The 25,994-nt window shown below is 57.7% G+C and overlaps 1 protein-coding gene across 3 annotated transcripts in view; it reads right to left on the bottom strand.

Moving 5' to 3' along the window:
- RPS6KA2 (ribosomal protein S6 kinase A2) overlaps positions 1–25,994 on the bottom strand; it is a 318,051-nt gene that overhangs the window by 180,514 nt on the left and 111,543 nt on the right. The window contains exon 1 of one of the 3 annotated variants that reach the window (XM_047769757.1): positions 18,363–18,606. The exons of the other annotated variants lie outside the window; for them this stretch is intronic. Coding sequence (XP_047625713.1) covers positions 18,363–18,413 — 51 coding nt within the window. The 5' untranslated portion in view covers positions 18,414–18,606. Of the gene's footprint in view, positions 1–18,362; positions 18,607–25,994 lie in introns of those variants that run through there. 3 annotated transcript variants of the gene reach the window in all.

Here is a 25,994-nt window from a genome sequence, read left to right as displayed (position 1 = left end):
AGAGACAGCAAGTTTCAAAGTTTCTGAGGAGCTCACTGCACACCCCCTAAGGTGAAAACACCGAAACAGGTGCAAAGGAGGGGGCGGGGAGACAGTGTGTCACAAGCCGCTCCTGGGGGCATCTCGCCTTCTCCTCCATTAGCGAGTATTTCCAATGAGATGGAATTTGGAAGATCGGGACGAGGGTCCCGAGGGTGGTGGGAGGCTCTTTCTCGGGAGCCCGGGAGGGGTTCGGGACGTGGGGAACCACCCTGAACTAAACCTCCCTCGGAGCAGACAGCGAACAGGGGCGTGGGGGCCGGGAGGCCAGAGCCAAGACGAACCCTGGGAACCGAGCTGGCGGACGCGAGACCACAGAGCAGCGATGAGAGGCTGCTGGAGAATTCGGACAAGCTGCAGAAGACCGGTGAGGAGGCCGCCAACAGCCCGGAGCAGAAAAGCACAGAGTCGCAAACCGTCCACGTCGCCTCCTGGCTCAAGGGCCCTTTGAGCTCTGCCCCAAGTTCACGGGCTGGCTCAGTGTCGAGAACCCGTTGCTTCTGGCCTGATGGCCGTTTTCACGCCCAAGTCACAGAGGTCCGAACACAGAGCCAGCTTCCTGGAAGCCAGCATCGTCTAGGCCTCTGGACGACTCACCCCAGCCAGGAGGCTGAAACCGCCCCAGTTACTTTAACAGAAAGTGTTTAATATAAGGACCTGACTGAACAAGTCCTGGGAGGGTCTGAAAGGCAACAGGTGAGCCTGGAGAGCCCAGACCTGGGCACTGCAGGGAGCCCAGAAGCCAGGGGAGGAAGTCGGCCTTACTGCAACCTGGGCCCACGGACCAGAGGAGAAGCTGCTGCCACAGGGGCCAGGAGCCGGGGGACACCTGCGCTAGGAGCCGGGGGACCGCTTGGCCAGGAGCTCTGAGGGGATACCAGCTCCGGGCATGTGGCATAGTAGCAAATACAGAAAAGCTGGACACTGGTTCCAACTGCTCCTGCCAGAATCATGAGGCCTTGCTGGGGTGACAAGGACAGGCTCAGAAGCAGATGAGGATGAGCTGGTTCTGTCCCTCCCCTGGCCATCCCCTGGCTGCCACCCCAGGCCCAGGAGCAGCTGGTGGGAGAAAGAGATCGGTCCCAGCCGAGCACAAGCCTGGCCCCTGTCTGTCCTCCCCAGGTCTCTGGCTGTCGGGCCACGTTCTTTTGCAGGAGAGTGGGGGTCCCCATCCTGCTCCTCCCTCCAGACCCCGCTTTCCGGGGGGGCCTGTGTCAGGTGCCCAGATGCTTCTTCTGCAGCCCCTGCTCCCCTCCTGCTGGGAGCCCCTCGCCCCCTCTAGCTGGCCCGCTGCTGGTCTGGCCACCCCGTTCATGCCCGGGCAGGCTTTGCCCGCCAGCCCTATGTTCTATGACCTCCGCTAGTCATTCCTAACTGGTGATCCCGCTGAGCTGAGCGTGTGCCCCGAGGGAATGGAGACCTAAGGACCCAGGAGTGTTCCCCCCTCCCCGGGAATGCGGCCATCACCAGGTTGGGGGCACTCAGAACCTCAGCCTTTTGGGGGGGGCTCACACTCCCCAAGCTCACAGATGAGCAAACCAAGGCTCCGGCACCTTAGCTGAACATGCAGACCCACGTGTGCAGCATCTTCTAGTTCCGTCCTGGGGGCGACCTGGCCGGCACCGTTAACCAGAGGATAACCTGCTCTAAGGCCCCGCTTCTTGACCCATCCTTGGAGCCCGCACTTTGCCAGGTCACCTGCAGCCACTCGCGTCACCAAGTTCGGCCGCGCCAGTGATTCGCGTTGGTCAGTGGGCCTCGGGCTGCTGTGACCCTCGTATGCTGGCGCTTCTCTTGCACGCCCACCCTGGGGGACGTGAGCTGTGGTTCCCTCCAGCAGCCCCCTCGGACAGGCCCGGGGCCTCCCAGATGTTCTGGGTGGTTTCAGAATGCCAGGGGCTCGGCTGGGGATGCGAACACGGGGAGAGGAGAGAAGGCTTAACGACAGCGCTGGATTTCTGCACAGCCCCCTCCTTCTGGGGGAGCAGACTCAGGGCAGACTACGTGTGCTTAAGGGAGTTCTTTCAGATGACATTTCTCTCATCCACACTGTTACTGCAAAACATTCATGTGACTACGGAAAGCTCCAGGCAACGATGAGTATGAAGCCCCCATAGGATTGGAAATGTGCTTCTAGAATTTGTGATTCAAGGCTGACCCAAAGAAGCACCTTTTGGAGTTTCCGTTGTGGCTCAGCGGTAATGAACCCAAGTCGAATCCATGAGGATATAGGTTCAATCCCTGGCCTCGCTCAGTGGGTTAAGGTATCCAGCGTTGCCGTGAGCTGGGGTGTCGCTGGCAGAGGTGGCTCGAATCCCAGGTTGCTGTGGTTGTGGTGTAAGCTGGCGGCTGCAGCTCCAACTTGACCCCTAGCCTGGGAACTTCCATATGTCGCAGGTGCATCCCTAAAAAGCAAAAACAAACAAACAAAGAAGCATCTTTTCTGGTCTGACGTCCCTAAATATTGTCATAACACTGTGATAAATATTAACAGTAATCACCCCTCCCTCCAAAAACCCCGAACCATGTGGAGACGCGACTTCCCAGGAAGAAGTTAGCTGTGACCCTCTTTCTTCCTCTTTCCCCCGACCGTGAACAGTCCCTGTCTTAAACAGCAGGGTCCTGGGCCACCTCCAAGGCGTCCCCAGAGCGCCCATCCCCTGACATTTTCCCCCTTGTAGGGTCCCCTCCCCTTGAATTCCAGCTGGTCCTGGGGACCTGCTTTCCACCCAGAGAGGAAGGCCGAGGTGCTGGGATGTGAAGTGACGGAGAGACCGTGGCTTCCGACTCGGTGTCGCCCCGTTACCCCTCGGGTGGCTCGCCCCAGGGCTTGGGGGCAGCCTCCGGGCTGTAACTCAGACCTGAGAACGGCCCGTGTGCAGGGGACTGAGGCTGGCCAACAGTCCCACGGGCGAGCTCGGAAGCCATTCCCCACCGGTCAAGCCCTCAGGGGAGACCACAGTCCCGGCCCACAGCTGGAAGTGACCTCACGAGAGACCCTGGACCGCGGGCACCCGGCTAAGCTGCAGCCTCATTGCTGACCCACGGCACCTGTGAGATAGTAAATGCCTGCTTTTTAATACCGAGAAGTTTCAGGGTAAGTTGCTAAAAACCAAAAGGTAGTTGATGCAGAGAGTAAAAAGCTGAAAGGAACTAAATTCTGAGAGAGCATAACTCCAACACTTTGAGATGACTCGCTTTTAATGCTTTTTCCTCTTTCAACACAATTTTAGGACATCAAGTTTGCCAAGGAGGCAACTGTGTCCCATGTAAAAGTGTGACCTCTCCTCCAAGAGCCCTTTATGCACAATTCCGCTTGTCACCTTTGACCTGCGACAACACAGATGACAGGAATGAAAGGCATTTCTCTACAATTCTCCAAGTGGCCAAACTGATATCTAGATGCATTTCCACTCCTTTTTCGTCACGACATCGCGGCGTGAACTGTCAGAGCTGTTAAGTCAAGCACAACGGTACTCTTGAGAAATCGAGGGACACACCTGTTAAAACTCAGGCGGGGGGACGTATCTCGTCTGCTCACTCTAGGGCCGCCTCTCTGTAGCTCACGAGGCAGGTGGGTCCTCTAACCAGCTCCACTCGAAGCTGGACCCAACGCACTAGTCTCACCGCGCCTCCTAGTAACACCTGTGACCGGGGACGTGAAACTCCAAGGCAGGTCCTATCACCCCCAGGGCAGTGTTGATGACACTGGGAGGGCCACCCCAGAGCACGACTCCCCCCGAAAGCTAGATGCTCAGGCTCCAAGGCACCAGCCCAGCCAGGCTGCCATCTCAGGAAAAGGCACCGCACAGCCGCAGCACACGACAGTGTGCGCATCTGCCGGCATCTCTGGGCTCCGGAGGCAATGGAGGGAAGGAATAAATGCAACGTCTGAGTGAGGACACAGGCTGAAGGGGAAAGGCCGCCCAGCAAGCCAGGGTCAGGCTGCACCAGCCCAAGCCAGGGGTCTCAGAGGCCCGCTGGCTTTTCCACCCGCTCGTCCGTGAGCCGGCAGCCTCGGAGGTCTTAGTACGGGTGAGAATTCTCGAAGGCTCGGATTTACGGAGGGTGAGGCAGGATCAGAAAGGTGGATTCTCAGTGCAGAGGGGATGCAGAGCATCTGAAATCAGCCTCTGCCCCTGCTCGTCCAGATTTACAGGTCACAGCTCAGGTGTGATACAGCCCGATTCTCTGCAGGGTCCTGCCTGCTGATTGTGTGTATATTCTACTGTCTATTTGGAAAAAAAAAAAATATATATATATATAAACAAAGAAAAATGATTATACTCTGAAACAGCATCAGTGTAAACTAGAGACACAGAGTGATTATGAGGAAGCTGTGCCCCGTGGGGCGGTGGGGACGGAGGACCCGCTGGGAAAGGAGACACCATGAGACGCTGCAGGAATCCTGAAGCCAAGTGATGCTTCGCCGGAATTCAGGGCAGGTAAGAAAAGTCAGCAGGTAGTACTCATCTGCTGGTTTCACACCAGACACTAAGGGTAACTGATTAGTCCACAGGTGCTAAAGAAGCAGCTACTAAACCCCATTACTTCCTGATCCCCCCTCGAACACTCAATGGGTAGAGAGAGTCCGATTTGTTATCTGGGTTCCTTGAGCGCAGCGGAGGGGTTTTTCATTTCTGACAAGGATTCCAAAGGGATCTCTCCAAATCTTTTCCCTCATCTCAGACAAGAAAGATTTAGAAACTTCGCCGCCCTCTAAGAGATCTGCCGTGAGTGCAATGGGAGCGTGCCCCTTACTGGGACGCAGCCTCGAGGGGCAGGGGGCTCCTGGGACACCAGAGCATCTCGGGGTGCGTGGCCTCCCCTTCCGTGCCGAGGAGCCCTCAGCCTCGGAGAAGGGAGGCAGGGGGTTCTTGCCTCTCAAGAGGGGAGCTCTCTTGGCTGAGAGCGAAGTGCTGGCCTTGAGCCGAAGCCTCTCCAGAAGCAGCCCCACCTCCTCTTGCACCCCTGGCTTTAGGGGTGACCAGAAGGGGCCCTGAGAGGGTGGGGCACAGGACAGCTCCCCCACCCTCTCCCAGTTTCTCCCCTCCCCGCCTCCCATCTCCCCATCAACCGTCACAGGTACACTTACTACCAGGCTGCACCCAGGAGGTGGGTGCCTCCCTCAGGCCTGGGCCACTGGCCTCCCAACGCAAACACACAAACACACACACACACACACACTCACACTCACACTCTCACACACAGGCTGCTCTTAGGGCCCCAGGGAGTTGGCCTGAGAGCTGGAGAGCCCCTTCCTCCATGGCCTCTCACCAGCCCAAGTGGGCAGTGCAGGAGCTCACCACCCTCTGGGCTCTGGCTGCCCGGTCATCCGGCAGGGGCCCGGGAGCAGCACCTCCCGCAGGGGCTCCCCGCACCCCCCGCTGACTCTGTGTGTCTACCGACCCCCACCTCAGAGCACCTGCTGGTCTGCTTGGCGGGTGGTGTGCTGGCCCAGGGCGCACAAGCAGAAGGGGGTGCAAGCTCCACCCTCGGCTTCCGCAACCATCTCGGTTTCCTCTCCCTGTGCCACGAACAGCCCTGACGTGTCACTGGGACCTAACACGAGGGCCCTAAAACGCCACCAGCAGATAAACGGAAACAGTGTAGGGTAAACGCCGGTCCTTCCCGATAAAGAAAACCGGGTCCGGGCGCTCGGACATCCCCGCAGAGCCGGAAACGGGCGTCGTGGCGCGGTCCCCACCAAGCCGGTCTTTTAGAGTCGCCCAGGTGGATGAATAGAGAATTTTTTACACAGCAACACACTGCGTTCAGGAAGCCACTTCTGGGAAACAGGACGGTACCCACTTCAGAGTTTCTGCCTCTGACCAGGGACAGCAGTGCCTTGAACAGGCAGGTGGATCCCAGCGGGACCTGGGCCCAGCAGGCCCAGGAGAGCAGGAAGCGAGGTGAACACCCGTGTCCACGCCATCCTGGCGACAGCAGAGGGCTGGGCGCTGACCTGGGGAGGAGAGGCTCGCCAGCCATGAGGGCGTCCAGTTTGAGGGACAGCGGCCACGAAGTCCACCGGCCACCGGGACCGGGGGCAATGCCAGTGCAGAGGGGCCGAAGGGTAGGAAGCACAGAACAGCAAATCTAGGAAGTGACCTCCGGAACCCGAGCTCCTCCTTGAAAGACGTGGGACGTGAGCCAGAGAGAAACATGCGTCCCCAAAGAACACTGGTGGGAAGTGTCTCTACAAGTATTTCTCCACGAGCACAGACACGTGAGAAGTGGACTGCAGCAGACAAGTAACGCAGGGCTAGATTTCCAGACTTCTTCTTCTTCCCCTTGCAAGACCTGGGAACTGGGCCTCGGACACAGCCTTTCCCAGCTCGCAGAGAAGCCTCTGGTCAGTGGAGAGCACCCCCTCCTCATTTGAAAAGGATTCAGGGAGTTCCCGTTGTGGCACAGCAGAAAGGAACCCAACTAGTAACCATGAGGGTTTGGGTTTGATCCCTGAGCCTGCTCAGTGGGTTAAAGATCTGGTGTTGCCACGAAATGTGGCGTAGGCTCAGATCTGGCATTGCTGTGGCTGTGGTGTAGGCCAGCAGCTGTAATTCTGATTGGACCCTAGCCTGGGAACTTCCAAATGCCGCAGGTGCAGCCCTACAAAGAAAGAAAGGAAAAAAGAAAGGAAGGAAGGAAGGAAAGAGGGATGGAAGGAAGAGAGAAAAGGATTCAGGAAGAAGATGAGGAAAGCCCCCAGAAAGGACGGCAGCCTCACACCTGCTCCCCATGAGAGGGGACCAGGCTGTCCCACCGCACCCCTGCTCTTTCCAACCCACACACTCACAGCCCTGCTCCCAACACCACCAATTCTAACCCTAACTCTAGCCCGTCCCTAACCCTAACCCATGACACCAACCGTAAAGCTAAACGAAAACCTAGCCCTAGCCCCAAGCCTAAACATAGCCCTAGCCCTAACCCTAGCCCTAACCCTGACCCTAACCCTGACCCTGACCTAACCTTGACCCTAACCTAGCCCTCACTCTAACCCTGTGGTTCCCCTCTCCACTCCTGAGCTACCTTTGAAAGGTTTCATGCACGCCCTACATGCCAAAGGTCCCCACCACTTAGCAAAACAGAGAGGCTGGTGACACACAGCAAGTCCCAGGACCTCCCCCAGTGTCGCAGGGTCTGGTCTCAGCCCTTCTGGGCAGCTCTCTCTGCGGGTGTGGACCGTGAGGGGGTGCCCTCCTTGGTAAGTCAAGGGTGTGAAGGACTCACCAATGGGACAGATAAGAGCTGATGAACTTTCTTCTCCTTTCCATCGTATTTTCTGTCTGTTTTCTTTGCACTGGAAGACTTCCTTGGCACTTCTCTCAGTTTCTCTGGTAGTTACACCTCTGTAATCTAGAGGAATTCTCTCTTTCCGGATTACTCCTCTCACTCCACCTCATTTAGTTATGGCTTTAGTGCCATCTTTTCTCATGTCTCTTGGGTTTTGGGGGTCTGCAGCATATGAAGGTTCCCTGCTAGGGGTTGAATCAGAGCCGCAGCTGCAGGCATACACCACAGCCACAGCAACGCCAGACCCAAGCCACTGTCTGCGACCTACATCACAGCTCATGGCAACACTGGATCCTCAACCCACTGAGTGAGGCCAGAGATCGAACCTGCACCCTCATGGGTGCTAGTCGGGTTTGTTACTACTGAGCCGTAATGGGAACTCCTCACATCTCTTGGGTTTAAGTTCTCACTTGTTCCCTGAGCTCTGTCTGCTTCTCCGAGGCCAATGGCTTCCCTTCCAGTGAGGGAGCCGTCAGGTAAGAACAGGAGCCGCGTGCACTGGCTGAGCGTGATCAAGGGGGGGCCGCCCCTCACAAAGGGCAGCTCCAGCTGGACCAGCGTCAACCATCCTCGCCCCTCTGCCCCGAAGCCCTGAACGGCCCTCCCCTGGTCTCCCCCAGAAAGTGCGGCAGATCCTTCTCCCGAAGTGCAGTCCCATTCCTGTCCTTTGGCTCCTCAGATCCCCAGAGGTCCCCGTCCTACACTCCCGCATCCCCTTCTCATGTGGCGTCATCGAGATAAGTTCTCACCCACCCCAGCAGGCAGACCCCAGATGTCCTGCGCCCTCCCGCTCGCCCCTCTTGGGGGTCCCTTGCCACGCCCATGGGCAGCAGACTCCCTGGACCCCTGCCTAATAACCCGGTACCCCGGCTGCCCTGTGAGCCCACCACCCACTGCGTCGTGGTGCGAACACCACTGGGAGTCTACGCGGTCGCGGCCGGTCAGACTCCGACGCCATCAGGTTGCACCCTCGCGTGTTCCCTGCGCCACGGAGCCTGGCCGAGGCTGATCATCACAACTGAAGTCGCTCCACGCTTTCATAACCAGGTCTGCAGACCCTGGAATCCCGGGCAGGCTTCGTCCACGGCCCGGCACAGGAAGAAACGGTGCCAGGCCGTCTGGGCCTCTCTTCGCGGAGTTGCGTTTAACTTGGGGGAAATTGTGCTGCTACAGGTGTGCTCGATTCTCCCAAACTCAGGGAAGTTTCCACAGAGCCCTTTGCCTATTTTGAAAACAGAACCTGGCACAGGCAGGACTTGCAGAAACCTCAACGGTGCCACACGTGGCACTGGGTCAGCGCTGAGGGGGTGGGCTGCCCTCCCCAGAGACCAGACCTGGGAGATGGGCTGGGTTTTACCCGGAGGAGGGGGACCTCCCGGTGCTGAGACATGGGGACCAGCTAGAGGGGGACCCAGAGCAGGTCCACGATTCCACTGAAGAGAACTTAGAAACTGGCCACGCCACTTGCCTTCAGCAGCCTTGAGCCGGGATCAGTGCTGCTCAGTTTTCACCCTTTAAAAAAAGTTGGGGGAGGATGAGTTTGTATGAAATTGTGTGATGGCTCCGTCTGCCTCAAATAATCGGAGTGGTGGCGGGTTGGGCAGAGAGGGCAACACTGGCCTTTACTTGGTAATCTTGGAAACTATTTATCTGTGACTCATCCATGGAGGTTTGCTCAACTCTCTCTTCTGTGTGTGCTCACGGTTCTCACAATAGAATCATCTCCTTGGTGAGAGACTGAACCTCGCAAGCAAATGATGGTAGCTGTAGATTTGTAGAGATTGTGACTTTTACTGCTTCTAATATGAAAAGCACTCCCAGAGCAGCAGGGAATAAGTTACTTTTAAAGCTGCTGTGCTCAGACAGAGCTGGGACCCTGGGCAAATACAGAACCAACTTCATGCATTGATCCACACACGCTGCCAGCCCCGTTCAGGGACGCAGGGCCACCACGCTAACATCTCACCACGTTCCACCCCCGCCCCCGGTGCCATGTCACCTTGTTTTCCTTCAAGTTCCAGCCACCATCACCCCCGCACCCCCCCCCCCCACCCGGGGCTCAAATCCTCTGTGCTCCTGAGAAAGGCTGTTCCAGTGTTGGGATCACCTCCTCCTGCCCCGGAGATGCGTCTCCACCCTTCCACTGTGGAATCCGTCCCCAGCTACAGCCTTTGAGGTGCAGTGGAAGCCCCCAGGTCACAGGAATACGGATCCCACAGTAACTGAGCTCGAAGACTTGTCCAAACTTCATTTTACTTTAAAGCAATTTAAAGACTCAACTCTCTGCCTTCAGTTCTTCTCTCCTTTGTTCCCTGTAAGAGATTTCCTGAGACCGAAGCCCTGCCAGGTGGGGATGTTGCAGGAACGTCTTTCCCAACAGGTAAGATGGTTTGTGTACACGGCCTCTTAGCCCGCCCAGGGGAGCAGAGGCTGGGGACGAAGGGAGAGACTGAGCTTCCAAGAGGCCAGGAGACCTGCATCAGGCTCCAGCTGGGAAGAGGCCAAAAGGCCCCAAGGGTGGTCTTTTCATCCCACCTGTCCTGCATCTGCTGCCCCCCCCACCCCCACCCCGCGCGCGCACTCACCGGCTCCACACTCGGGCACAGCAAGTACCTGGTGAGGGTGAGTGGACTTCCAGAGTGAGGCTCAGGGCTGAAGACTCAGGGGCCGTGCACATTTAGTCGTCTGGTCCACAGCAGCTTTATTATTTATGACCCAGCAATGTTTTGGATCATTGTCGTTACGGCATAAAACCATAATTTTTTAACCACCAATATTCATTCTATAAGGTGTGGTGCACGTTACAAAATCTAGCTGGCCAACTACCAGCACAAAGAGCTAACAAAACAGTAAATCTGGAGAATAAGACCTGCAAACAAAGGGACACGTAGGTGGGAGACGCTGCTTTTTAAGTTATCACACAACAAAAAGCAGCACAGTCTGCCCTCTGTATCCGCAGACTTCACACCCTCGGATTCAAACAACCGTGGACGTTAAATCTCCCCCCCCCCAAAAAAAAAATTCCAGAAAGTTCCAAAACCCAAAACTTGAACTTGCAGAGTGTTGGCAACTAGTTACCTGGCTTTTACATCGGATTTGCCCCTATTTACATGACCCCTATACCGTCTGAGTTATTACAGTAATCGGGAGATGAGCTAACGTCTGCGGCAGGATGTATGCAGGTGCGATGCAAGCATGATACCACTGGACGTTAGGGACTTGAGCACCCACCGATTCTGGTGTCCGAGGGGCTCCTGGAGGCACTCTCCTGCGGATCCCGAGAGAGCACCCGAAATATTTCCACGCGGATTTGCCATTTAAGCCAGACAAAACAAATTTAGCAAATCTGAGCCCACAGGCAGGACACAGCCAAAAAGAGGCCTTAAACGTAAAAGGGGATGCTCTGCGCCCCGTGCTCAGGCCAAGCCTCAGGCGGATGTGAAGCCAGAGCCGCTCCGCCTCTCGGCCCCTCCCTCCGGTCCTCGGTTCGGGAAGCCAGCCCGTGGCCCCGCGTCCGCGTGGAGAAGCAGGGGCGCTTTTGTTCCCGTCAGCCACGCGTCTCCTCCGTCTCCTCCTAAACGCTTCTGCCCTCAGCACGTCCCCAGCCCGTGCAGACCCAAGACAGGAGGGCGTGGAAGAAAAACGCCCGAAGGAAAAAGGAAGCGAGCACTAGACAGAAGAGTCTCCACAAAACATCCGCCCTTCTGCGGAAAAGCTCGAAGGACAAGACTCCACAGCTGCAAACACGGCATTGGAAAGAGTCATCTGAGCACAAGCAGCAGGCACCCCCGCCCCCAGGACAGGAAGACCTGCGCGTGGCCGCGTGGCAACGTGCACCACCCCAGCACAAGCCACCCTCGTTTCCCAAACAAGACGCCGCCTCTTTGATGGGCTGTGAGGATGGAACCGCTGCCCCACTGGAAGCCAAGCCCCAGCCCCAAGCTCCACTTTGCAGGGCCAGGGTGCCCAGCAGCACCCCTGCTCATGCGTCCCCCACCAGGTAGGACTGCCCTCTACTCTTCCTTACCCCTGTCACCCAGCGCTGGCCGGGACCCCAGGAAGACCCGGCCTTCTCTCTGCTGGCCCTCCAGGCATGAGAGGGGCTCGTGCCTGGAGGCGCCCAGTCTGGGCCCTCTCCTCGCCAGACTGCAGGTCCCAGGGCTGTGCTTCTCTGCTTAGTTTCGGCCCCACGTTTGCTCCCAGGGGCCCCTCTCAGACCCAAGTCCCGTCTTGACCCCCAGCACACGAATCCGCTGCCCCTCCGGGGTCCCAGGCCGGAAGGCGTCCCCAGTCCTTCGGCAGCTCACTCAGCCCTGCCACGCCCTCTCTCGCAGGCCCCGGGAGCAGGTGTAAATCTTACAACGATAAACAAGAGCGTACAGGGAAAACAGCCCACACGATGTGTCGTTTAATTGTGAGATTTTGCTCATCTTTAAGTCCAGGTCTCAGAGTTTTCAGATTCCACTCTTATGTGTAACCTGTGGGCAATTTACCCAAGGAATACGTTTCAAAATAAACTTCCCCTGAATAATTATAGGCAATAAAACATACCAGCTTCTCCTTTTCTTCTATTAATGAACTGGGGAACATAACAGCTCAATTAAAAATAATGTGGCACATGGGCTTCCCGTATGGCTCACAGCAAAATAATGGCACACACACCACTGAATTCTTCTTTAAAGCCCCGTTAATTTTATAAAGCACTGGTGTTGAAAGGTCATTGTATGAAAGCGAATGTTACTGCTGGGGACTGACACTTGGCTCCACCCTCAATCCTGGGGCGTCTGCTCCCCTCGCCCCATCAGAAGCCCCGCAGTCCTCGAGGCAGTGGCCCTGCGCAGGTGAGGCGGGAAGAGCCGGGGAAGGGGAGGGGGGCAGGCGAGCTCCTGAGGGGGGGCCAGCGCTGTGGGCTCCCCGTGGCACCCCCAGGGCCTGCGGCAGCCTGAGAGCCAGTGGGCCTCAGTGACTGAATAAATCAGATCCTGAGAAGACCCTGGGTGATGAGAAAATTACCGTGACACAGATGGAACCAGGCTGCTTCACACCTGGAAACCAAAACAAGTGCCCCCCCCCCCCAGCACCCAGCAAAACCACTGCTGGTCTGCCTGCCCTCAGAGGGTTCTTTGACCCCACCCCACACTTCAAGAGAAAACCCCGCTGAGACTCCCATCTCGCCCTGAGACTCACTCCCCGGGCGGAGGCTCCTCCTGCAGGGCCGTCGGTAACTCCAGCCCCGACCTTCCGGACGATGCTCTTTAGAGCCGAGTACGCGTGGCCCAGCGGCTTGACCGGCGTCGCTCACACGCCAGGAGCTCTGAGGAGGGGCTGGGTCGGCGCCGCGGGCAGAGGCGAGGCTCAAACAAGCAGCCACATCACGTCTCTGCACATCCAGCGCCGCATCCTCGGAGGGCTCAGTCTTACACATCACAGCACTTACGCCCGATTGGGAGAAGGTACTGGAAAGGCCAGAAAGGAAACAACCTTCTCCAAACCCAGCAGCGAGTAAACAGGAAATGAGAGCCGGACTGCCGGAGTCCATGACCATCGGAGGCCACGCTCCCCCTCGTTCCAAAGACCTGCGATGTCCCCAACAGCCCTTCGTGTGAAAGACCAGCCGTGAATTTACTTCGCTACCTATGTGATCGCATCAGGGCAGGTTTCATCTGCGATAAAGCAACGATTCGTTGAAGGACCATCCAGGGCTAAAGCATCTCCCTCCGCTGATCCGTCAAGGTCCCTGGGCCCAGCAGGGCGTCCCTGCCAGGGAGACCCCCACACACATAGATGCCACCAGCGCGTATCCGTCTGACAACCACAGACGAGGACGCGTTCGGGGCGCTGACAGAACCCATGGCTGACTTGGCTGCAGCCTGATCCCCCCGCCACGAGGCCAACCAGGCTGAACAGCGAGAGCCTCTGGGGATCTGCCCCCACCGCGACCTCAGGCGTCGAGCCACAGAATGTGTCTCTGCTTCCCAGGAGCTTCTCCTGCTTCCAGACCTGGAGCCCAAAGGATCACGGAGCCCCGATTCCGTCCTGGACCATCAGCCCCTCACAGGTCCTGCCAGAACCTAGTACAACAAGCTGAGTCCATGAGGAGGTCCTGTCACCCAGCTGCGTGGGGACCGAGGGGAAGGAGCCCCCCAGCCAGAGCCCAGGGACCCCCGCCCCCAGCACCCTCCAGGAAGCCTCATCTCCAGCCCTCGTCAGCTTCACCTCCCAGTCCGAGCATTTTTCAAACCCCTTTTCCCCCAACACCTGCATTTGTTTCCTAAGAGGGGCCCTGGGGGAGGGGAGATGTGGGTGTGGGCCCCCCACCCCCAGGGCCTCCAGCTCAGCCCTGCGCAGCCGTGAAGATGCTTGCAGAGGCGTTAACGCTCAGGCGGGAGGATCGAGGGGCCCAGGGCTGTGGTTGCGACGATGCTGTGGTCCCGTCCACCACCAAGCTTCCCGCCCCTCCTCTCTCGGCTGCTAGAACCAGCATGAGAGACGCCCAGCCTCTGAGTTCCTTCCCACCTTCAGGTCCTGAGAGGTACAGATGAATCCCAGCCCACACCACGCCCTCACCCTGAGCTCAAGTTCACACTCAGGGGCACCCACGGCCCTTGGGGCCTGGCCTGCGTGGCTTTTGCTTGTGCCCTCCTCTCTGCCTCCCCCGCCCTGCCTGTGTCTCTGGGAGACTCGCCTCTTCTTCCAGGAAGCCTTCCCTGGCTGCCTAGATGACACCACTCTTGTCTGCATTTCCATGACACCCACGTCTCTGCCTTCAGCCCCACTGAGCCTGGTGCAGGCAGCGCCCTGTGCCCAGCCTTGTGTGTCTGGAGGGGGTGCCCATCCGTCTTTGCTGGGCTGCACAGGGGGTGGGCGTGCTTGCGGGCACCACGCTCCACCCTCTCCATCAGTGGTGGGAGCACAGGCGGGGGAGGACTCAGCCCAGAGCGGAGGCTGCAGGTCACGTTTACAGCAGCCCTGCCCGGGCAGCTGTAACGGCCCTCGTGGAAGCGAGAGCCCTTCTGCCCAGAGGAAGAGAAGCGGCAGCAGCTCTCCCCTCCCCCTCCCCACCCCCATCTCTGAGGATGTGCCGCCTCTTCCCACAGCAGCAGCCGCCGTGCTAAGTGCCTGCTGTATGGAGAGCACAGGCGACTGCTCCCGGCTTTGTCTCGCCTGAGCCTGACCTCGGGGCTGCGAGGCAGGCCCCCTTGCTGCCTGTCTTTCGGACGAGGAGAGGGAGGCAGTCAGGCGCTCAAGGGCTTGACAGCCAGCCCACCATCACCCGTGTAAACGTGCTCCTGAAAGCAGGCAGCAGCCCCTTCCCGACCAGGCCTCCCTCCAGAGGCGGTGGGAGTCGGCAGAGACCCGCAAAAGCAACTAAACCTGAAGAGAAAGGAGGTGGTTTGGAGAAAAAGGTTTGTTAAAAAATGTATAAAGCTGTTGGTGTCCATCCGACGTCCCCTCGGTTTTCCATCAGGACAGTGTTCTAGAGTATTTGGATTTGCAGCAATCTAATTTGTATTTGCTCAGATGTGGCTTGTTAGACTTTGATTTTCTGCACTGAGTAGCAAACACAGAATGTTCAAACAAATTAAATCTGGGAATGTTTAAAGAAGGCACAGCACCATCTCCGAGCAAGCTGCAGCGGCTCAGACGCGCCCTTGAGAACCGCCGCCGGGGTCCCAGCAGTGAGCACAGCCCTGCAGGCCCGCCTTCACCAGAAGCGCTCTGGGCTGCGTGTGCTTCCCAGAAACAGTTCCAGGCGTTCGAGGAGGCATGAGACCTAGAGACGCACTCACGCCCAAGGCTATGGCCTGTCCCTGCCAGGGTCCCCTTAGCGGGACTCCTCAGCAGTTCCCACCTCCCGGCTCCTCGGAAGACCAGGGTGAGCAGAGCAGCTCTGCTTCCTGGTGGGAAAGAAATTTGGTGGGAGGGGGGTGGGGGGAAGTGAGGGGTGGTGGGGGGAGATGGAGGGGATGGGGCTGATGGATGGAGGTGGAATTAGAATTCTAAATCTCTAAGCGACGAGGACTGACGGCGGAGCACTGGGACCTGTCCCCAGGACCTCGTAATAACCTGGAGTGCAATCTCATCTGCAGAAGCCCCCCAGCCCCCGCCCCGATGCACTGCGCACGTGAAACGAACACAGGGCTCTGAGTCGGCTCCACGTCCATAAGGAAAGAACCTTGGATTTTACTCCGACTTCACTTCCAGATTTGAAACTGAGGTCCAAAGAGCTTCGCTGTTTTGCTAACGTCAGGGAGCCGGTGAGCGGGGCAGGGGCCCGGGGTGCGGACGTCTCTGTCACAGCAGCTGTGAGAGGGAGCTCGGAACTGAGCGGAGGAGAGGGAGCGGATCGGTGCAGGGATGGGGGGTGCTGCGAGCGGGGGACACGAGGCGGCTTCTGTGCGCACCTGCTCACCTGAGCCCAGGAAAGCGTAGCCACCAAGGGGACCTGGGCAGGTGAGGGCTGGTGATGCAGAGGGAACTCCTTCAAGGAGGGACCAAAGACAGAGGAAGACCCCAGACTCCTCGGGGCGTAGGGAGGGGTGTGACTCAGGACGGCCTCGGGGCTGGCCTGGTCTCTCCAGCAGATCCTGACCTGCCGGCCATGCAAGGCCTGCACACGGTGCCCCCCGCCCCCCTGGCCAGCCCAGAACCTCCCTTCCTCTCATGTGCACTGCCTGCCCTGCTGGGCAAAGCTTACTCACTGGGGCACAGAGCCGGGTTCTGGAGATAAAGAGCGTGACTGGCAGCGCACGGTGCCCAGACGCGGCCCAGGGGCGTGTGTCCTTCTACCCGTGACAACACAACTCGCTGTCACTTCCAATCACAGTCTCACAGCCACTGTCCCCCCACATTCAGCAGCAAAGGGCCCCTGCTGCCCATAGGCCTCGGGCAGCATCTGTTTCTCAAAGATGCAGCCGCCAAACAGGCTGCTTTTAAACCCAGCCGCTTCTGCACACATCTCCCCAGAAAGGGGCCCGGCCGGCCTGCACTGCATCAGCAGGATGGAAGGAGGACACTCAGGCGGCGAAGAAATACCTTCCGCCTTCTGCAGTGACAACTAAATAACAGTCAACACCGCAGAAACCGCTTAAGGGGACCCAGGGCCTCCAAGGCCACCTTCCCGCCCCCGCTCCCAGGACTGGCGCGGCCCCCGCCCTCTGTGCACAAAGTCTGCGGCCTACAGGCTTCCTGCCCCGACGTCACTGGCGTCCCAGCCCCGCGAAGCTCATGCTTCCGTGGGAACTGACACGATTTCTTCCACTGTCGGAGGACGGGTTCCCCTCCTGCCAACGGAACCCACGTCTGGATTCACATGAACACGCGAGCCCAGGCGCCTGGACTGAGGACAGAGAGGGAGGCGTTTGCAAGGAGACCCCAACGCAGGCCTCTGGGTGCACCTGCCTTGAACACCTGTGCGTGTGTCCCACCTGGAGCGCCCATCTCCATTAAAGAACATAATTAATTGAACGGATTAAATAGGTAACGGGTCCACTCAGCTTCTACGATTACCAGTGGGATGCAGTTTACGTAATACCGTCTTGGTGGTTCTAAAGTGTAACGAAAGCGAAAACAGAACAAAACCAAAACCTTCAGGCTCTAGGAGATTCACGCGGGAGCTGCAGTTGTTGTGACGGGTATGTGCGCAGTGGGGACATGCGACGGCCCCCGCCCTCACCCGCCCTCACCCGCCCTCAGGGCGTCCGAGGGTCTCGTTCAGATCCCTTCTTTCCTCCCCATTCTCACCGAGTCCGGCCGCCTCGGGCCTCATCACCTCACGACCCACCCCCTCTAACCACCTCCAAAAGGGTCCCTGTAACCCCCACCCCTCATCCAGTGTGACACCTGCCAGGCCACCACCCCAAAACACCTCTGCTCGGGGTCCCTCCACAGCCCGCTGCCCCACCCTGTCCCTGCTGAGCCCTCAGAGCACAGGCTCTCAGCCACTGTCCCCGGGACATCCTGGACTCCGCAGGGCCCAGCAAGGCTGGACACTCTCCATGACGCCTTGGTGGCCAAGGCACACACTGTCATGTGCATGGCGTCCAAGGGACACGACAGGTTCCAAGGACCCTCTAAAGAATTCATCGTCAAAGGGACGCAGGCACATGCCCAAGAACATGGTGCTCGGTGCGACGGACGTCCGTCCGTTCGATGTACCTTCCTACCCCCAGGCTAGAAGGGCAGGAATCTCAGACGCCAGGGGCCACCCAGGCCCTGCAGCATCCATGATGCTGGAGGAGAGCAGCTGGCACACTGAAGCCATCCCCGCATCTGGGAGCAGGGGCAGGATGGGGCCCGAGCTGAGCAAGGGGAGCTACCAATCAGCACAGATGCATAGAAGCAAAGGGCAACCAAGAGCGGGGACCGGGACAGCGGGGGCCCCTGAGAGTAAGTCCCACGGTCCAGGCCCAGGACAAGAGCCCACCTCCGGGAAGGCCACCCTCCCGCACCTGCTGCCGTGGGAAGGAAGCACAGGGAGGAGAAGGAGAGCAGGGACCCAGAAGAACCGTGGGCAGAAGAAGGATGAGAAGCAGAACAGGAGTGAGCTCGGCTCCTCCTCCCGCCTCGTGCCCGGCACCTGATATCACCCCTCCCTGAGCAGCAACCACAGGACGGCGCCCGGGCACCCGCAGCCCAGAGACCAGAACCTGCGCAGAGACTGAGCGCAACTGACGGCAGCAAAGTGAGGAAGGCGAAGGAGTGACAGGGCAAGGGCGCTCGGCAGGAGGGGACCTGCTGCCAGCCGGCGCTTCAAGGGACGCAGAGGGAAAGGAGGTGCAGAGGGCGCCCAGCGAAGCAAAACACGGCAAAGGCGAACGTTTGAAAAGCCATACTCCAGGTTTCACATTAAGTAAAATACTTAAGAAGGGAGGGGAAAAGGTCGCAAATGTCCCGCGTGACTTTGAAGAAATCATTACCTAACTGACCGGCTAGTTTAGCTTCCAAACAGGACCCGACACTGTCCTGCAAAGAAAGCCCCTGCCACCCCCGGGGCGCTTTGCAGACCTGGGTGAGTGCGTACTTACTGTCAGGGCCCCGTAGAGTCTGGAGCAGGCCTGGCGGAAGCGGGAGAGCATGTCCCCCGATGACCAGGGACAAGGGACTCGACAGCGGCCTGGGGCCGCGCAGCCTCCCTCTGGAGGCGCGGAGCCCTTGCTCCTCCACGTGTCAGGAGCCGCAGCTCCAGGGGGAGTTTGTAAACATTGGGCCGGGCCGGGCCGGTCCTCACCGCGGCATCGCCCCCGCGGAGGAGGGTCACGGCTTCCTTGCAGGAGGCTCCGGCGGCGCCGCTTTTAGTAACTGACCTCATCGGGCACCTCGGGGTCACGGACTTAATATAGGGCTGCTATTTCCACGGTGGCAGCTCCCCGAGGTCGGCCACCTGTTCTGCCGCAGGCCTGCCTGTCGAGCGTGAGCCCCTGGGGTGCAGCTGAGGTGGCGGGGCGGCCGGGAACGCTGGCCTCGCTGCCACGGCCGTGGCTGGTTCCCTCCCCAGCCCGGAAGGCCGCCCAGGGCTCGCAAAGAGAGGGATTCTGAATGCCGCTGCTGACGCCGTTTCGTGCATTTTTTTTTCTCGGAGGCTCTGTTTCTTTCATTTGAAAACTCTGATCTCCTCGCACCCTGGGGAGGGCCCCTCCGGAGGAAACTTAAAACCAGCACGAAGCCGGAGGCCACACGGCTCGGCCACAGAGCCGGGGGGTTCTGTTGCCCGAGTCCGGGCTGCCCTCCTTGGCCTCCTGCATCAGAAGCTCTCTCCGAAGCTGCGGCCACAAGTAACTGAGTGGACTCGGATCGTCCCGAAAAAGCCCCCGCAGCTTTGTACTGATGAGTTTTAAAAAGTCCGTACCACCAACACTGAACCCGCCGCCCCTGGACCGGACACGGTGGGCGGATTTGAGCTCCCGTGCTGTTTCCTGGCAAGCACCGCAGGTCTGCCCACTTGAAACTTCAACCACAACCACCAGGTTTGGTGCTGTGTTTTTCCAATAGCAGCTTAACTGGCGTGAGCCATTTAGGGGAAAAGGCAAAAAAATAAAAGCACTTCAGACAAAACAAATTCCAGGCATCAGGCTCTGGCAGCCACCGCTCAAGCCAAAGGTTCCCCGCCTGGTTTGCTGAGTGATGGGGCCTCCGTTTACGTGCCCTTGGTCCCAGGCTCTGCCACCCTCTCACGCTGATTTCGGCCCTCGCCATCCCGCCGGACGACAAAGTGCACGACCGTCTCATCGCACGTTACCTGAACTGGCCCTTCAGCGGGAACTTCTTTAACAAGAAGACAGACCTTCTCTGTGCCCGTGAACCCGGGCCCTCCCTGATGCCCGCCCCGATGCCCACCTCTGCCCACGTGGTCTGTCTGCCACGGAGACTGGAGCGAAGGAAAGAATTCCATTGGGCGGATGGCTTCACCTCCACGGAAACCACCTGTTTGCTTCTTCGCGTGTCACTTGGGTCACAGAAGAGCAGGAGGCTTGTCTGCTGATTTCCCCGTCATTGGGAACCACCCCTCTGTCCACTCAGGCTCTTCTAAAGCAGTGACGTCGCCATCGTGATAACCACACACTCAGCGACTTGCTCCACTGGGCAGACACTTCTGGTCACGCCTTAGAGCTGGGGACGCAGTTCCTGAGCAGATGAAAAGATATTTGAAGCTGCCACGGCCACGTCTGGAGTCCTGAGCCGGCAGCTCCCACGTTCTGCAACGTGTGCGGCCAGGGTAACTGACAGGGACACCACTGGGTGTTGCCACCGAGGCCGCAATGCCAGAACCCGGGAGACCAGGGTTTGCTTCTGCCCACAGCGCTCCTCATCCTGCACAGACGGCTGGGTCCAAGCTGGGTCTCTAGGCGACATCTCCTGAGCTCCAGAAACCTCACCACCACCTGCTGGATGGAGCCTCCGGACGCCCAGCAGGCAAGGCAATTCCAAACGTCCAGAGCGAATCCCCTCCTTCCCCCTCCCTGCCCGCCCTCCCCCAAGACGGTCCCAGCAGTGGTGTGTCCACCCCCGGCGGCTCAGGGAGGAGAGGGCTGTGGTTGTCTTTCCTCTTTGTTCCCCACCCTCACCCTCTCTCCCCACCCATCTTTGAATCGCCCCTACACCCCCTTACACCCTAGGGACACTCCACGTCTCCCACCCCAAAGCAGCATCAGCGCCCCGGCCCCCTCCCACCGGGCCTTCTGTTTCCTGTCTCCCAGTTCGGCCCATTCTCCATGGAGAGTCCGGACTGACACTACAATGGAAATCCTGAAAATCCTCCAGGACCTTGTCATCTTCAGGAAGCTCCCACGCCCTTTAAAACAGCTCCCCAAGCCCGCCCTGCTCTGGCTGAGCAAGCACCTGCCCCGTCACCCCACCAGTGCCCCCACCACCCAAGTGCTCCGCTCAGCACTGGTCCCAGCACGCGCTGTGCCTTCCAGCTCCCCCATCTCTGACCCACCCCCAGGGCTCCCAGAGCCCAAAGAGCCATCTTGGCCTGTGCCCCACTGTCTTCAGGGCCCTGCAGCCTGGGGCATCTTTTCTGGCCTCGGCAATACAGCAGCGCCCCCAGACCCAGGACAGGGGGTCCTGCCATGGACCTGTGCCCTGGGGAGCCCAATCACCGCACAGCCAAACCCTAAAGGGTTGAGGTCCTGACCAGCTCTGTTCAGATGCAAGAATGCTGTTCCAGACTCAGGAAGAGGATGCTGTGCGGGTGAACACCAAGCCAGGGGGACGGACAGGCGGCGGCTGAGGGTGCGGGCTGGGCAGCGGAGCCAGGAGAAGGGGAGCCCAGCCCCTTCTCAGTGTGCACGCAGCTATTCTGCCTGTCCGTGTCCCTTCGCACGGCCACCTGTACGCTTCCCGCTTCCCGTCATGCCCCAGCTCACGGTTTAGGAGGCGCTCGGGAGCCACTGTGAGGCTGAGGACCTGAACGATATTAAACTAGCGGCACGCTTCACTGTGCGCCTGTGGCCCTAAACACCTGTCCACACGCTACTGACTCTTTAATCTCCACCCACAGGACCAGGTGCTCAAAGAGGAACGGCGAAGAGAGCAAACGAGTGACATCGACCCATATGACAAAATACCAAGTTCTGTCAAATTTCTCTGATAACAATAACAAGTTCTGGGACTTCATAACAAAATTTGAGCATGATATGCAAAATTTCACAGTTGACATCTGAATCTAAGTACTCCTTAAAGAATTTTTATCAACAATTTCAGTTGCTTTTGGCAGAGTTAAATTCTTCTAAAATTAAATGAACAAAAAATTAACTACACTGACACAAGAAAGGTCGTCCAATTTGGCATTACTGTTCACAAAACACAGCGCAGGTGACAAACCTGATTATAACGGCGTAATTCGTTAATTCTGCTGAATGTAAGGGAAGAAAAAATATATGGAATAACATTTTGTACAGTATGTATGCTTTAATTTTATTACTCATCCAGCTATCACTGGCCGGTCAATACTGAGATATGAGCAAGAATAATTAAATTTAGTCATGGGTATTTTATTGATTTTCAATCATAGATAAACCATAGTTAACATTTACTTAAAAAAAAAACTTTGGTGTTTGGCAACTGTACTTGTTGGGGTAGGAAGAGATCTTTTTTTTTTTTTTGGTCTTTTCCAGCTGCACCTGCAGCATATGGAGGTTCCCAGGCTAGAGGTCCAATCAGAGCTGCAGCTGCCAGCCTACACCACAGCTCACAGCAACACAGGATCCGAGCTGCATCTGCAAGCTACACCACAGCGCACGGCAACACCAGATTCTTAATCCACTGAGTGAGGCCAGGGATTGAACCCAAATCCTCACAGAGACTACGTCGGCTCCATAACCTGATGAGCCACAACGGGAACTCAGAGATAATATGTTTTATTTACAACTTTTAAATGTTTTAAAATATGTGATAGGATGGCCCCTTTTATACACTCCCTGGACCCTGCTGGTGGCAGTGGTCGCTCTGATCGCACAGGCCTGCCTGCTTAGCAAAGGCTGCTAAGTGAAATGCATGTGCATGTATGTCCAAGGTTACACAGGCAAATTTAAGATAATGTGAATTGTTTAATAGTGCAGTAATATTTCTGAGAAGAACGACTCTATCAAGATAGAAGATACTATGGATTAATTCACATTAACGTGCCAAGTCACCCAGCAAATCACAGCTTTGAGGTACGTTCCCGCCAGCAACTGAAACACCAGGAGAGAATGTTCTGGATGCTGCTCTCATCGTCTAATGAATTTACCATTCCTCCCAGCTTGGTTTTAGCTACCAATGTGACCAGTATGTCCTGTGTTTACACAGTTCTCCTCGAAATACCACTTCCTAAAGAAATAAGTAGGAATCCCCGAGGCTATGGAATAAACTCTGGAGAAGCAGCGGTGCACAGGGAGGCGCCGGCTTCCTGGAGCTGGCCTTGGGGACGGGGGCAGCCCCTGACCCATCGGTGACGTAGTTAACGGAGCATGTGTGGCTCTCGTGGGGATGGGAACAGGAAGCCTTGGTCCAGGCTGGAGAGACGCGGAGTTCCCAGGAAAGTGTGACCCAAAGGATGCGGTAGGAATTGTCCAGGCCACGAAGGAAGAGCTGCTTACACCAAGGACACAGAGTCCCAACACACACAGACCCCAACACGGCCAAGCCCGGGCAAACCGCCCGCGCCTGAGGGAGCCTGGTGAACTCAACGGCCATGAGACGCGGCCCCCATGAGGAGGGTGGCTGCCTTCCTCTGCAAAACCTTAGGTCCTGGTCTGGGTGCAACGAGGCCACCAAGGGGTTTCATTAGAGGGCTTTCCTCCAACGCTAGTCCCTGCGGAGCAAGCGACTCTGAATCGGGCAGCAACACAAACAGCTCCGTCTCCATTCTTCCTTCAAACATCCTATCCTTTGCTCACCCGCGACGGTCAGTGTTACGTGTCACCTTGACTGGGTCACAGGAATCCCAGAATCCGGTCAAACCCTATTCTGGGCGTGTCCGTGGGGAAGCGCTGCGTGAGACTGACCTTTGAACAACCGAGTAAAGCAGACTGCCCTCCCTGCTGGGGGTGGGCCTCGGCCAGTCAGTCGAAGGCCTGACTAGGACAAAAGGCTGCAAGGACAAAGGGCCTCCCCTGGAGAGGACCCCAAAGGAAGGAGGTGTCCCGGGGCTGCCAGCTCATGGGCAAGAGCAGAGGACGGGAGAAGCATTCCAGGAGCCAGGGAAGGGTGAGTGGGAAACACACGTTCAAAGGCCGGGGTTCGGGAGGGGTGGGGGCCCAGGGTGTGAGCGTGGGCGAGGTCACAGAGACCAGCAGGCTGTCCCCCGAGGGGTGAAGGGACAAAGGGACAGAGGACGTGCCCGCGCTGGGCAGCTTGCAGGGCGCTCACTCCATCCTGCACCCCTGACAAAGACTTTCCTGAATCTTCTGAACAAGCTGTCTGCCGACGCAAACGGGGTCAGTCTGAGACGGCCCCGCGTCAGTCCGTCACTGGTTCTCTCACGCATGCGTGTGCGCTCTCTTTTGTGTCCTTGTGGACGGTCCTGGGCTCGTCACCGCCGCCGCGCTCACAGCCTCCAGCTGTTTGGAGCCAGGACCTCAGCTGGTCCTCCTGATACGTTCAGTTTCACAGTCACATGTTGAAATACACGCGTCATCAATGAGGAGGCTTGTCCGGGCCAGGGCCCTGGACCCACGCTGAGCTTCCAAAGAGAGGTTTTGCGTGGTTTCTCTCTGTTCCTTTCACCCTGTGCTCCCCCAAAACAAGAGAGCTCAGGGCCCGAGAACAGCTCTCTGAGCCTTGACGGTGCCGCTCACTAGCCCTGCGACCTTGACAGGCTACTGGGGAGGGCGGGCAGCGTAATTGCCTCATCTTACAAATGGGCACAAGCGCCCCGCCCCACCTGCTTCGTATGCTGCCGTGGACCCACGTGGACCCGCGCTGAAGACGTGTGGCTGGCACGATGTCATGGTCGCAGCGCAGTCACCAACGAGCTTTCACTGTTCCGGGCACAACACGACGGCTCGCTCCCAACCTGGGAAACTCCGCGTGCTGCAGGGGCGGCTGAAAATAAAGAAGGAAAGAAAATGCCTTTTTCCTACGTTGGGGCTGATCCCCACTGAGCTGTGACGAGGGGTTTGCGGGTCTGCGTCCAAACTGCCCCCAAGAAGCCACCTGTGGGACCAGGTTGGATTCTTGACAATGACTCCCTCCTCCTTCCCATCGGGCACACGTGCGGGCCCAGTGTGACTGCCCCGAGAAGGCCTCCGGGGAGATGTTTCCTCGGCCTGTCCCCCCGCCTGTCCCCAGCCTGTGCCCCCGCCTGCTTCGTGAGACACGCCCCCGGGGGCTCAGGACTCGTCCTCCCACCTCCTCCTTCAGGCTCCCCTCGGCGACCCAGGGGTTTCCTTCAGCCACAGGCCTTGGGTTGGGGGCCAGCGCACACAGCGCCGTCTGGCCTGGGGACTCTGGTCACAGTCTGAATCTGCTGGAGTGGTCGCAGCTGGTCGCTTCCTAACTGGGACGCATCTCGCCGAGGAAATGGGTGATGCCACGTCTCTGTTCCCACTTGACGTCGGGTCCCCACGAACTGCTCAGGCACCGCTGGATGCCGGTGGCTCCGCAGATGGCCATGAGGTCATCGCAGGAAAACCGGACACACCGTAACTGTCTTCCTGGGCCCCATGGGCCACATGAGAGGCGAGTCCCCAGGGAGAGGGACAGCTTCGTTCGGTCTAACGTCCTCTCTTACACGCAAGGCTCAATTCACAGGAGCCGAGACCAGCTTTAAGTCCAAGGACGCCCCTGTTCACTTCCCAAGAACGCGGAGGACACAATTTTCCCGAGCTGCCGCGTGAAGCAAAGACACGGCCGTGAAGGGGAGTGAGTCTGCAAGGAGAGCTAACACAGGTCGACCGCGTGGCACACGAGAAAGTCGCCCGTCAGGAGCTCGACGCTGCTCAGACTCTGTGTCCGAAAAAACACATCTTTTCTTCTCAAGCATTCCTCTTGGTTGCTCAAAATTTCCTCATGGAAGAAATACCAAGAAGAAGAAAAAGCGATGCACAGCACTCAAAGAACCAAGGTTTTGTTGAGAAGAATGCAAAGCTTTACTGGCAGGGATTACAATTCAGAAAAGCTAGCAGCTTCCGCACTCTTTCCTGCAATTCAGTTAACCTCACATGCACCTCTCTGCTTTAAGGTGTTCATTTTCCACTTGAGAGAAACAAAAGCACAATGAGATAAATGATGAGAATATGAAACATAACTGATTAAAAAAACGGAAGCGCTTCGTCTTGCTTCCTCAGGCGACATTTGTGTTAGGGGTTGTCATTCAATTCCTCTAACTGCTGCCTTCGGAAGAACATAAATGAATTCTGGATATTATTTTCATTTTTTGGAAGAAATTGGCTCACAGACAATTAAGGAGTTGAATTTGATTTTGTAGAAGAGATGAGTGTAGCACCTGGAAAAGAATGGCCTCAACTCCCCAGTAATTAGGATAAGTTCAGTTAGACCACACGTGACAGATACTTCAATGGCCCGACACTTACAGGAAAGATCTTTAGACAGAAGGGCCGTGAGCAGGTACAGGTGACATAAGGCACGCAGCCAAGGGTTCAAGGTCAGCTGCTTCATCCAGAGCATGTGCAGATGGTCCGCATCGCCCACCACCGGCCGTCCACGGAAACGAC

The sequence above is a fragment of the Phacochoerus africanus genome, chromosome 2, assembly GCF_016906955.1.
Source record: "Phacochoerus africanus isolate WHEZ1 chromosome 2, ROS_Pafr_v1, whole genome shotgun sequence".
NCBI classification, from domain to species: domain Eukaryota; kingdom Metazoa; phylum Chordata; class Mammalia; order Artiodactyla; family Suidae; genus Phacochoerus; species Phacochoerus africanus.
This window is presented reverse-complemented; position numbering and strand designations above follow the sequence as displayed.